This window comes from Propithecus coquereli, unplaced genomic scaffold (assembly GCF_000956105.1).
Source record: "Propithecus coquereli isolate 6110/MARCELLA unplaced genomic scaffold, Pcoq_1.0 Scaffold80, whole genome shotgun sequence".
NCBI classification, from domain to species: Eukaryota; Metazoa; Chordata; class Mammalia; order Primates; family Indriidae; genus Propithecus; species Propithecus coquereli.
Genome location: NW_012154174.1, coordinates 148,383 through 161,857, shown reverse-complemented (window position 1 = coordinate 161,857; position 13,475 = coordinate 148,383). Strand labels below are relative to the sequence as shown.

General features: G+C 57.7%; 1 protein-coding gene across 1 annotated transcript in view; it reads right to left on the bottom strand.

Annotated features, from left to right (window-relative positions):
* CDH23 (cadherin-related 23) overlaps positions 1 to 13,475 on the bottom strand; it is a 235,780-nt gene that overhangs the window by 98,650 nt on the left and 123,655 nt on the right. The window contains exons 17-21 of the mRNA XM_012663249.1: positions 9,354 to 9,543; positions 8,871 to 9,016; positions 6,310 to 6,529; positions 4,589 to 4,741; positions 2,439 to 2,552 (exon numbers count right to left, since the gene is read on the bottom strand). Coding sequence (XP_012518703.1) covers positions 2,439 to 2,552; positions 4,589 to 4,741; positions 6,310 to 6,529; positions 8,871 to 9,016; positions 9,354 to 9,543 — 823 coding nt within the window. The remainder of the gene's footprint in view (positions 1 to 2,438; positions 2,553 to 4,588; positions 4,742 to 6,309; positions 6,530 to 8,870; positions 9,017 to 9,353; positions 9,544 to 13,475) is intronic.

Here is a 13,475-nt window from a genome sequence, read left to right as displayed (position 1 = left end):
TATTTTTTAGCTGTCCAATTAATTTCTTTCCATTTTTTGGTAGAGACGGGGTCTCGCTCTTGCTCAGGCTGGTCTCGAACTCCTGAGCTCAGAATGATCCGCCCGCCTCGGCCTCCCAGAGTGCTAGGATTACAGGCGTGAGCCACCGCGCCCGGCCCATCTGAACCTTTTAAAATAAAGCCTCTTGATTTTTAAATGCTCACAACTGTCATTCCTTATAAAACACTGGGTGGGTCAAACAAACACGCTGCAGGAGAGACTGGCCCGGAGGCCTCTGCATTCAGGGATACAGGCCTTGCTTGGCATCTGAGCCTGAGGTATCCAAGGACTCTGCCCCTTCAGTTCCATGCAGGACCCTCCAGGGCCGGGGAGGTGGCGGGGACAGGAGCCTTGGCTCAGCCCCAGGGGCAGCTCTTGGGCTGTCCTCCCTGGAGGAAGGAGTTGGTGCTCAGTGCTGCATGTCCAGGCAAGAACAGTCACCCCAGGGAGGAGCACGGGCAGCTGGAGTTGGCTGGGGACCAGGGGTGACTCCATCTGTCTTCCCCGGGCCAGCTGACCACACGTTGGAGGGCTGTCACCTACCCGGGGGACGTCCTGTCGCCTCCTAAACACCTCCCCAGACCAGCCTCCCACCACCCTGAGGGTCCTGCTCACTTGCTCTGGCTGGGTCAGTGTGAGCTGGGAGGCTGTCCTGCCAGCTAATTCCTGAAGCACAGGGTGGACTCAGGGGGGTGACAGGTCTCCAGAGGGTGGGGTGGCTACCCCAGGATGGGAGGAGAGAAGGGCAGAGGGCAGAGGCATCTGGGGCATAAGTGGGCTGGGAGGGGCTGCTGGCTGGAAAGAGTGAGGCACAGAGAGCTCGTCCCCTTCTCACCCAGAGCTCACTGCAAACATGAAATCAGTGCTCCGGGGAGGGCCCAGGCATCAGGGGGACCCAGGCTTCATCGCACCCTCCTCCTCCAGAGCCCTCAAGAGCTCTCTGCTTGGCCGGGCGCTGTGGCTCACGCCTGTAATCCTAGCACTTTGGGAGGCTGAGGCGGGCGGATTGTTTGAGCTCAGGAGTTCGAGACCAGCCTGAGCAAGAAGCGAGACCCTGTCTCTACTAAAAATACAAAGAAATTAATCAGACAACTAAAAATATATAGAAAAAAAAATCAGCTGGGCATGGTGGCGCATGCCTGTAGTCCCAGCTACTCGGGAGGCTGAGGCAGGAGGATTGCTTGAGCCCAGGAGTTTGAGGTTGCTGTGAGCAAGGCTGATGCCACAGCACTCTAGCGTGGGCAACAGAGTGAGACTCTGTCTCAAAAAAAAAAAAAAAAAAAAAAAAAAAAGAGCTCCTTGCTGCCTGAAGACCAAACTTCTAGAATCTAGTCCCATGTTTAGGCCTCCATGAATGTGGGCCGTACCATGGGTCAGCTACTACACACACACACACACACACACACACACGGCCCTATCCCACCTGCAGGGCCTTGCATGAGCTGGTGCCTCTGCCTGAAACAGCCTCCCTGCTTCTCTATGTACTGAAACCTCACGTGGCCTTCAAGTCTGTGTCTGGCACCCCTTGTTTCTGCCCATCGGCATTAGCGGCTCTCTCCTGGGACGTCATGCCCTGAACGTCCCCCCGAGGACCCTCCTTTCCTGACTCTGAGGCCTGGGATTCTGGGTAGATGGGACTGCCTGTAGCTCCAGGGGTGGGCACGTGACTTAGGCATCTCACTTCCCTGGCCGCAGTGAGGGGTTCAGGGACAGGCACTGGGCCAGGACAGAACCAATCAGAGCTAATCCGAAGTGGAGACTGGGAAAGAGATTATCTTCCCTGCTGCTGTGCCTGGACCTGAGAGGATGCAAAGGGGGGGCTGCGGCAATGATCTGCCACTATGGCAGGCAGAGCCAGCCGATGCAGAGAATGAGGCCTGATCGCATCACCTGGGCCCTGAGTGCCGCCGTACCTGAAGCTAGACCTCCCCGGGCACTGGTTTTGTGAGCCCATATTGCTGAAGTCAGTTTATTTTATTTTTAAATTTGTAACCAAGATTCCTGATGACTCAACGGCACTCCCAGATGCCACTTCCTCCCAGAAGCCTTCCTTGACCTCTCCCCCTCCACGCTTGCACCGCCCTTTCCGCCCAGTACTCTTATGCCATCCTTCTCCCTTTCTACTTTCTGTTGCCTGGTTTTGCAGTGAGTTGTCTGCATGTGGGTCTCCCGTGTAGCCCCCGCCTTACCATCCTAGCATCTCGCATGTGGCACGGAGCAGCGAGCCTCATGCCCAGCAAGTGCTCGGTGATATTTGGTGAGTGTCTGATGGCCCTTTCTCCACTGGTGTCGGGGCAGAGTTCAGCCTTGGCTCAAGGCCTGGCTCCCGGAAGGGCACCCCGTGTGACCTCTGCCCAGAATCACCGTGTCGGCGGTGTGCGGGGCAGGCTGGCACGTACCGATGGCCTCGAGAACGAGCGTGTACGCGGCTGTGGTCTCCCGGTCTAGGCTCACCACCGTTCTCACGACGGCGTCGCGGTAGCCCACGCTGAACTTCCCATCCACGTTTCCGCCTGTGGGCAAAAGAGAACGAAGCTTTCGGCTGGGAGACAGCTCCTGGCCAGGGGGAGGGGGGCAACACCCCGACTCTGCTCCTGAGCTGGGATACGCGGAGGTGTCCAGGAGTGGACGGCTGCGCTGTCAACTCAGCCCTGCCCCAGGGCTCTGATGAAGGTGTGAACTGCGTGGGCTCAGGCGCGGGTGCTGGATGCCTGGAATAAGTGCCTAACATTTATCGAGCACCTACTGTGTACCAGGCACTTCCTGTGGACCATTTCATTTAACCTCCACGTCACGGAGAGCAGAAACGATCCTTTAGTGAGGTTTCTGTGCTGCTCTGAGCTTCTCTCGCGTGCTGACGCCCGAGCCTGCGTCCTTCGCCACTCTGCTCCCTGCCTGTCCTGCAGGAGTGTCTGAGCAGTTCGCCTGCAATGGGACTTTTATGTGCGGCTGAGAACTTTGGGGTCTACTGAGCATTCTCCAGGCCCCTCCTCACCTTGGCCTGGGGAGGGCTGGGCCGAGTGGGGACTCATGAAGGGAAGAGTAAAGGTAGGTGGACAGGAGACAGGTGCCACTGAACCCTCCTGAGTTCTGGGACAGGTAGACGTGCAAGGGTCTCCTCTCCGGGGTGGATGGGAGCCAGGAAAGGACTCCTGGAACGGTGCGGGAGACCCCTCTCCCGCCAGCTGGCGGGCAGTGCGGTGTTCTGGGCAGCAGAGGGCATCGCTGCATAGGTTTGGGGTGAGCCTGGGCCAGGACTCCGCAGCTCCCTGCAGAATGCACGCACTGCAAAGACGGGAGGGCTCTCAGCAGGTCAGCAGGAACCTGCCACTTTGGGGTACTGGGAAGTCATCTGGGTTCTTCCTTATCCTTACTAATTTGCCCCTGGGGAAAGACCCATGACCCTCAAACCTCCAGTGCTCCCCAGCGTCTGAAGTACCATCTGCAAGAGACACAATCTTGCTTCTGGGGGACAAGGAAAGAACTAAGATACAAGTAGTACTGATGGCTGAGCCACAGGGCTGGTGCCACGTGAGGGGGTCTTGGTAACTAAGCAATTTTTAGGGCCAGACTGTGAGGAGGTGGCCTGAGGGTGCTGGTCCCTTCAGAGAGGTGAGGGAGGGAAGGATCTATCTGGAGAGGAGAGACTGAGGGCTGAAAGTCACGTTGGCTGCAGCAAGCTATGCATGGGCTGTGAGCCACAATTATGGCTCAGAGGAAAGCTATTAGGGAGGCTGGTGTGTGCACTGCACAAGTGTACAGGCACAGATGCATACACAACATTTGTGCAATGTGGCTGCAGGCGGGTTGTGGACAGAGCAAAGACTGAGCCGATATAATGGCCAAGGGAGGGTTGAAGAATGTAGAAGACTGCCCCCTCTCCCTTCCCAGCACCTTTCAGGCGTATCAGGGACTGAAAAAGGCTGAGCAGCTGTTCTAACCCAGGAATGACAAATGCACGGCCTGTTTGCCACCACCTACCCATCCTACCACCGTGGCAGACATCACTAATGGATCACGGCTCCCTTTCCCCTCTTGAGCCAGGCCATGGCCTCATAATCTGTCTCCACAACTCTCCAGGTGATAGCTACTCAACATTTTTGAGCTAAAATCATTTCATTTAGGGAAATCTAAAGCATCTGCCTCTAGAAAGAGGAGGCTTCGCATGAGCAAAGGGTCCTTGGGGAGGAACAGGCCACATGCTTCTAGTCACGGCTTTGTGATCCTGACTTGGGGGCTTGGGGGTCAGGGCTCCTGCACAGGAGGCACTGGCTCCACCTCCCTCCAGAACGAATCTTGGTACATCCTCCCCTATCCCTGTGGCCAAGAGGTTCAGGGGTCCCCAGGGAGCCCAACCAGCGCAATCCAGCTGCAAAGCACTTGGGAAAAGCCCAGAGTGCGTCCTCAGGGAGGCACCGGCAGGGGCTGGAGCCCGAGGGTGGAGACTTGGCCTCCGTCCCATGCTCCCCTGCCTGCACCTTGTCTGGTGCCACCTCGGGGAGGGGTGGAGCCGGGGCCCCAGGAGGCCCGAGTGGAGGTGGGGCAGCACCTGTGATGAAGTAGCTGAGCTCGGCATTGAGGCCCACGTCATTGTCCGTGCAGTTCAGCCAGACCACCCGGAAGTCACGCGGCACGTCCTCGGACACCGACACGTTGTACAGGGCCGGGAAGAAGGTGGGCGTCTCGTCGTTCACATCCAGCACTGCAGGGCAGAATGGGGGCCGGGCTAGGCCTGCGTTCTGCCTCCAAAGCAGTGGCTCAACTCCAGACCAAGCAGGACACGAATTTCCAAGGGAGTCACTGGCTCCCAGTGGCACCTGTGTCAGCACCTCCTGGTCATGAGCCCAGGGCCCCCTAGGCCCACCACGGCCAGGACCAGGCTGACCAGAGCTCCAGACCCTCCACTGTCCCTGTTCCCTGGGGGCTTGTCGCTTCTTGGGCTGTCAGAGGGAAGGGAGGAGAACCCAGAGCCTCTCTCTAGTATGTGCCTTACAACGATGAAGAAGACAACAATGGTTATGGTAATGACAATGACAGTGATCATCTGTGAGCTCTTCCCACGTGCCACGCCCTGGACAAGTGCTTCCCATCCAGGACGAGGCGTACCCACACAGCGTCCTTGTGGGGCAGGCATTCTTAGACACGCTGCGTAGCTGAGCAACGGAAGCTCAGAGCAGCCGAGTGACTTTTCCAAAGTCGCACAGTGACAGAGTGGAGGGCTGCAGTCTTGAGGAAGCCTAGCCCCAGTGTGTGATGAGGTCTCAGGGAAGGGAGTTGGCTTGGAAGATTTTCCCCCAAAAGATCTAATTTCCTGCAAAGACTTGTTTGTCAGCTCTGCGTGCCAGGCCCTCTCTCCTCGGGGTCCTCTCTTCTTAAAGGCTGGATGCACTCCCTGTCAATCATCAGGGGGTCCTCAAACCGGCCCCAGGAGCCCACAGGCAAGCCTTGGAACGACAGGAGAGAGAACGCTGTGCTCTCTCTAATCCCTGCCATCCTAGGTCTCCCTGAGGGGTGAGGGAGACCCGTGCCAGACTAACCACCTCCCGCCCCTCCCATGCAGGCCGGCAGGAGCCAGGACGGGACGGAACAGGCCTAGCAAACAGGCCACGTCTTGCCCCTTAAGCCTTGCACATATTTCCCCAGGGTTACTCCTGGCCCTTTGGCAGCAGCTCATGTCCCCACCTGGTCCTGAAAGTTAAAGACACATCCGGAGTGGATAAGAAACGGTGCCCCACCCCTGCACCAAGAGAAGGCAGGGCCCAGGGGGATGAGGAATCTTAGGGAGTCTGGGAGTCCCAGCCGCCCTCTTTCCAGGCGATGGCCTTCCACTGCTGGCCCAGGCGTCCCGCACCCCCGGGAGGGGAAGTCTTTCCATCTGCAAACAACAACTCTGGCTTCCAACGAGGACAGAGGGCCCTGCAGCCTCCCCTGCCTGCTCATGACCCCAAAAGTCCCAAACCCTCTCTGCTGTTGCTGGGATCAGGGGCTAGGAGGACCTTGGCAGTGGGTCCAGGCCACTGCCCCTGGGCTCTGGAGCAGTGAGGGCAGCGGCCAGGTGGGGAGAAGGCTCCGTTGCCATTTTTAACTTGGGGGAGACAGGGAAGGTCTGCTGTGTTGAATGGCTCCAGTTGAGGTGGAGAGCACCCCATTAGCAAGGCAGCCAGTGCCCACAAGTCCGGCAGACAGCGTGGGCTCCCTGCCCCGCCTGGCACTGCCCCGGGCCCGTGCCTACGCGCTCAGCACAGAGCAGGAGCACCCCCGTCCTCTCACCGCGGATGGTGAGCGTGCTGGTGGAGCTCTTGGTGGGCGTGCCCGCGTCGCTGGCCACTACCCGCAGCTGGTACTCGGCAATGCGCTCGCGGTCCAGCTCGGTGGTGCTGACCACCACGCCGCTGCTGCTGTTGATGAGGAAGTCCATGCGGGGCATGCCCACCTGCATGCGGTAGGACACCAGCCCATTCAGGCCCTCGTCCAGGTCGACGGCCACCACCTGCGGGAGAGGAGGGGCAGCGTGAAGAGCGGGGACACCAGGACCGATCTTTCTCCCTAAGAAGAGCCCCTCCTCCCTGCCGACCCACACTTGGCTGCAGCCAGACACACTTGCTCCCCTCTGAGCCTCAGGCCAGGCCACTGTCCCCAACACACCCTCCCAGAGGCTCTGTGGGGGCAGCGTGTCAGCTGAAAGGCATGCAGACGCCCTCGGGTCCAGATGTACTGAGGCCAGAGGTAGAATGGAGAAGAGACTCTTTAAACCAAGGATCCAGGTTCCCACAGCCTTCCCCCTTTATACTCCGCTGTCTCCGTTAGGAAGCCCTCCCGGATTTGCTCCAGCGGGCTCTGGACCCTCCGAACTGTCCAGTGTTCAGCAATCTTCCATCGCCCTCCGGCCCTTACAGTGCTGGCTTGGAGCAGTTGCTACAGCTCACAGACCCCTTCAATCGTCTGGAACTCAACTGCACAGAACGCACAATTAACGGGCTTCCCTCCCCCTGCTCGGTTTTGATTTGTAAGACAACAGCAAAAATAAGATAATATTAATATCGAGGATTATTTTTTAAAAGTCAGGTGAGGATTTCATTATTACTAAACACAGTCACGTGAAGCTACGTGCAGGCAAGACTTATCCTGAATCCCTACTGTTCCCATTGGCACCTCCAGTCCCGATTAGAGGTCCCCCAACTCATACCCTCAAAGTTTTACAGACACAATTCAAAACACGTGGGGAAAACATGTAGTAACGGTTAACAATAAGAGCTTTGGATTGAGCCAAGACTCTCAGGATTGGAACATAAGGGCAAAGCCATGTGGTCTAACTCACATCTGACAAACTGGACAAAAGGATGTCCAGGCTCAGCTTGAATGCTTTCCAGGACAGGGGGCTCACTACTTCTACTTTCTACTGTATCCTACAGAAATCTTTGTTGGTTGAGGTCCTGGATGGAGCCAGGGAACCACACAGCTCAAGTCAGAAGGCCTGTCCTGCAGCTGAAGACTGTTCAAGTCGAACTCTCCCCGCTCCTTCAAACATCTGTGACTCTGAGCTGCTTCCTCCGTGAGCTCAGAAGTTGCGTGGATGGGCATCTCTTTCCTCATGACAGACACTCAATGAACACAACAGCTACCGTGTATTTCCTGCAGTCCAAGCCCCAGAGAACCGGGTTTGGGGGTTGGTTTGCTCTCACCCCGCCCCTCTCCCTCAGGGACTAGTTGCTTCGCTCCCTGGATGGCAGCTCCCCCTGCTGGGAATTTGGGGAGAGATGCTCTTCTGGAGACAATGAATGCTCCCAGGGACCAGAGAACACTATTAATCTCCTTTTAGGGATGAAGAAACTGAGGCACAGCGGGCCTGTGCAGCATCGCCAAGGTTACCCACTCTGGCATCCTGACAAACAACCCTGTCTTCTTTGAATAGGAATGGGCAACTCCATTGTTTTTCGGGTATAAACCCTCATGACAGACAATGAACACAACAGCTATCGTGTATTTCCTGCAGTCCAAGCACCAGGTTGTTTTACGTGTGCGTCTGATTGAATCCCTACAGCACTGCCAGGCAGGTACTATTATCTCCATTTCACAGGTGAGAAAACTGAGGCTCAGAGAGGTTAAGTAGTTTGCTCCAGGTCACACAGCACACCGGTGGTGGAGTTGGGATCTACACCCATATTGGTTGGATTCCAAAACCTGTGTTCTTCACCATAAGGGTCTTCCAGTGTTTCTACACAACCCCGGCAGGGCGTCACCTCCCCTAAATCAGCACCTTCAGGGTCTCCCTGACTAGAAGGATGATGGAGCAGGAGGCAAAGGGGCCAGGTCCAAGGCCAGGCCCTACCTCTTCTTGGCCACAGGGACTTGGGCAAGTCTCTTTAAAGTCTCCTGCAAAGTGGGGAGGGTCCCATCCACTGCAGGGAGCTGCCCCGGGGCTCATGGGAGGGCATGGGCAAGGGGCATAGCCATGTAGGGAGGGTGCCTGGACTTTACTCGTCTGGCCTCCTTTGTATTCTAGAATCACCTGCAGGCTTGGGGCATTGAGGTTCTTGGGCAAGACCTCTGTATTAGGTCCTGAGAAACTCTCCAACTAGGCTTCCCAGAATTCTTTGCTTCCTCTTCCCTCTACTTCCAGCTTTATCCATCTCCTTATCCTTCCCCTCCCCCTCTCTAAGACCCAGCTCAAGCCCTCCTCCTCCAGGAAGCCTTCCCAGACCACCCCAGCTCTGTGGCTTTGGTTGGCGTCCCCTGCTCCGTCCCCGCAGAGTGCTCAGCACAGGGCTAGGCACCTACGGGCACCCACTGCCCACTTGTTGGCTGCTGGGGAGAAGCTGAGGCAGACTCACTTGGTAGACGGAGACCCCTGCAGGGGTACCTTCGAGCACCTCGGCCACAAAAGGCAGGTTCTGAAAGGTGGGGTCGTTGTCATTGAGGTCCAAGAGGTTCACAAACACCGTGGCACTGCTGGTGGCTCTCAGAGGGGGACTGCCACCTGGGGGAACGGGGAGCGAGAGGGTAAGACAGGTGCAAGAGGAAAGGGACAGGGAGGAAGGTGAGCGGGGAGAGGGCGACAGAGCACCTTCCACCCTGACGGCCCCCGGGAAGCAGCCTGGGCCTGGCACCCCCTCCCCGGGCCCTCCACCCCCTCGGGTGCTCTGAGGGATCGCAACCGGGACATGGTATTATTCTACTCCTAGTGATCGGACCCAGCCCTCCTGGGTAGGCCCTAGGACCCCCAGGGGAACAGTCACTGGAGGACGTCCACAGGCCCGAGTCAAGGGCCACAGCCCAAGGAGTGTGGGGCAGTGAGGGGTGCGAGGGGCCCGTACAGTCAGTGACAGAGACGACGATCTTGCGCATGAGCTCCGCCTCGTGGGGGTCGGGGTTCTCCCGGTCCAGCATGACGTGCGTGGTGCGGATCTTGCCCGTGGTGCCGTTGAGGCTGTAGAACTTGTTGGGCGGCTGGATGCTGTACACCAGGGTGCCGTTCTCCCCCAGGTCCGGGTCCACAGCCACCACCTGCCCGGAAGGAGCAGACCCCTTCACTGAGCCCAGCCCAGGGAGGGTGTGTCTGGGCCTGCCCGGGGTTATGTGAGCTCACACACTCGTCCCAGGCACCCCTGGCTTAGGCCCAGGAAGTGGGCCTCCCCCCTAGCTCCAGCAGGGGGGTCTGATGAGCGTTGGGAGGCAGGAAGTTCGGACAATGAATGAGCAGTGGAAGCCTTGTGCTCTCTGGCAACACCCGTCAGTTTTGACCATAGGCAAGTCCCTTTCTCCAGTTGAGCCCGGGTCCCCGATCTGTAAAAGCGGGGGTGGCAACCCTGTGTCGCCACTGGAGCACCTGACAGCACCTACCACACACCTGCACACAGCAGGCACCCAGTGTCTCATAAGCGCCAGGTCATCTCCACCTACTTTGTCAGCAACCCTATGAGGCAGAAACCTGTAATTATACCCATTTCACAGATGAGGCCCAGTGATGCTCCCAAGGGCTTGAGGCCAGGAAACGGCAGAGCTGGGACTCTATACCCTACACAGTACCGCAGCACAGCTTTGTGTCCTTTCTCCATGCAGGGTGACATGTCCATGGGCTCTGGGAGAGCAGGGGCCCCCAGCAGGTCCCTGACCATGGAATTCTCCAGAGTGGGGGCTGGGAAGGGCTGTGGAGTCCCTGTACACTTGGTTGAGCTGTTGAAAGGATTTGAAGCCCTGGGTTTTGGAGACTGGGTTCCTCCTTATCCAACCTTCCCCTCCTTCCTTTGGAGCTTTCAGCTGTGAGGGGATTTGGAAAGAACTGGCCCCTGTGACCCCAGGGATGACAGGGCATGTGGAGGGAGCCCCAGCCGGGCCCCAGTTTGGAAGGTGGGACCCAGCAAGCTGGGACAGTCATGGGGCTGAGGGGCGGGGTGGAGGGACAGGGCTGAGCCTCCCTGGAAGGGAGAAACACTCCCCTGCAGACACCCTGGCCCCTCAACTCTCCACCCACCTCCTGGCTCCCCACTTATAAGCCCCCACCCCATGAAGGGACCAATGCTCAGTGCTGTCCCAACCACAGTCTGCTGTCCCTTAGGTTCTCAGATCCTGGCAAAGGGCCACCTGAGGTCTCCAAGGGCTCCTTGTTCTCGCCGAGGTCCCCTGTGTCTGACAATCCCCTGCTCTGTAGGGGAGCTCTCTAACCATCCACAAGGGGAAAACAGAGCCCAGAGAGGCACAGGCCAGACTCAAGGTCACACAGCACCAGCCTTGAAGCCGACCCAGCTCCCAGCCTGGAGGGTCCTCAAGGACCAGGACAGCAGTGGCCCTCACCCCTAGCTCATCGTCCCCACCACAGGTGGACAGATCAATGGGGGAGGTAACCACACAGTCCCTGGGGCCGCATCAGGACAGTGTCATTCTTAACTCCAGGACACTCGGTGATGACAGCTCCTTCATCTTACTTGATGTGGGGCCTTTTGTGCTGTGGCAGCAGAATCTGTCCCTCCTCTGGCTTAATCCCCAGCTGGAGGTGTCTCTGGGGCCACCAGACCAGAACAGACAGATGGGCTCCGTGGCTGAAAAGGCCCATCTGCCCCCCTCCCTTGGCCCCGGGGAGGCCAGCGAGAGAGGCCCATGCAGGGGGGTGGGGGAAGCCTGCACCACCCTAGGCCCGCTGCTGCTTCGGAGAGGTGGGAGGCAGCCCCTGCTCCCACCTCAGATTGCTCTGCCCACCCCTCTCTGCTGCCAGCCTTGCAGCACCAACGGAGAGGGGAGGGGCAGTCCCTGCCCTCATCATGCTGTGGGCATGTTGCCTCAGTTTCCCCGGCCTCCATAAAGAGGACCCCAGCACCCCCATTTTGCAAACAGGAGATGGGGCTTCTAGGCACTCCAGACATAACTCAAAGCAGGCAAAGTCATTTTACTGACGGACAAGGAAGACCAGCACCCCTACATTTCTGCAATGCTTCTCTCAACAGTTAGAGGAGGGAGAGATTTTTTATACCCATTTTTCTGGATGGATGAACTGAGGTATGGAGCAGTTAAATGACCTGTTCTGGGTCAGCAGCCTGTTGCTGAACATGCTGAGATCAATTTCACATGGAGGGAGGGTCCTCCACTTCTCTCCCGTCTCCCTGACCTCCCCCCTATGCCAGAGAATGCCTGGGGTAGCTGCTTCCAAGTGGCCCTAGTTTGGGGGTGGCACCGATCTCGGGCATCTTGGCCCACTCCCTGGTCACAGGGTGCGTTGGGGGCACGGAGCGGGGGCTGTGACCCCTCCTGCAGGCTCCCTGCTGGGCAATTCTGTAGAATCTCACCACTTTCCCCTCATTTATTTTCCATTTCACGCTCGTCATTTTTCTCCTGGCCTGACGGGGAATAATTCTCTCCTTCTCCCCTCTGCTTTATTTTGCTGGAGGGCTTTGAAAGGCTCTAAATCAATGCCCATCAGCCAGGTCCTTGAAGGAGGCTGCAGGAGCCAGGAGGGAGACCGGACCACAATCTCACTTGCAGAGAGTGCACGGCTGTGCAGGGGGACGTCCTCGGTGCCCACGTGCCAGGCCACACCTGGCCACACAGATGCACACGCCCCAGCTCCCAACGCACCTGAACGAAGGCGCACGTGGGCACACACTTGTCTGCACACACGCTCTGAAAAGTCCCTGGGATCGCCCTGTGCCTCAGGCTCCAGGGGCCGTGGCCAGCGCCCCCTCTAGAAGGAGCCCTTGGGAAAGTCCTGGGCCACACACCCTCGTCTCCCTTTGACAAAGCAGACCCAGCGCCGGCCCGGCAGAGCTGGGGCCGGGTGGGGAGGGGAGGAAAGGTTAGATATTCAGCAGCCGAACAAGCCCTCAACAGCAAATATTTTGAGCACCTACAATGTGCCTGGCACTGTGCCAGGCAGTGTGGTTCACACCAAAGACAGGTGTGATTCCAGCAAGGGGGACACATGACGATGATGATGATGACAGCTACCATTTACTGACCACGCACCAGGCATCAGTGCTTTCTGTATTTTGGCTCATTCGAGTACTGACCACAACTCTATCAGGTGGGCACTCGTACTAGCCCCATTTTCTAGATGAGAAGATTGGAGCACAGACAGGTTAAGTAGCTTGCCCAAGGTCACACAGCTGGTAAGTGCCCATGCAGTGGCAGCAGAAAGCACCCACCAGAAAGCCCGAGAGGGCTGTGCAGATGGCCCAGAGTAGTGGTTTCCAGACCTGGCCCTGAGCTGGAAGGAATCCCCCCACCAGGGGCTTTGAAAAATCAGATGTTTCTTCCCTAGAATGCTGGTCTCATCCCTCATCCCTGCCCTGCTCCACTGGACTCTCTGGGAGAAGACACCCATACTCCAGCGGAGGGCCAGCCAGATCTTGAACACGTGGAAAGGTGGACAGGCCAGGTGTGATGGCCAACCCTTTCCGCCCTCTCTTTGACCTGCCTTCCAGGTTGACCCCCTCTCCCACCTAGATCCAGGTGGACCTGGTCACTACTGGGCATGGTTGATGAGGGGCAGGGTGGGGAGGGTAGGCATCACCAGCCCAAGGTTACTGGATGCAAAATTTACCATCTCTTCTCCCATCCTACCCGAGTTCTCCAGTTCCTCAGGAGCTGGGCCACCTGCCAGGGCACCCTCTGAGCCAGCACAGGAATAAGGACTGGGCCAGGTAATTTTCTAATCCCTTGCCTCAAAGTCAGACAGACCTGTGTTCGAGTCCTGACACCACCTCTTACTAGCTCTGCAACCTTGGGCAAATCTCTTTTATTTTTTGAAACGAAGTCTGACTCTGTTGCCCTGGCTAGAGTGAGTGCCGTGGTGTCAGCCTAGCTCACAGCAACCTCAAACTCCTGGGCTCAACCGATCCTCCTGCCTTAGCCTCCCGAGTAGCTGGGACTACAGGCATGCGCCACCATGCCTGGCTAATCTTTTCTATATATGTATTTTTAGTTGTCCAGATAATTTCTTTCTGTTT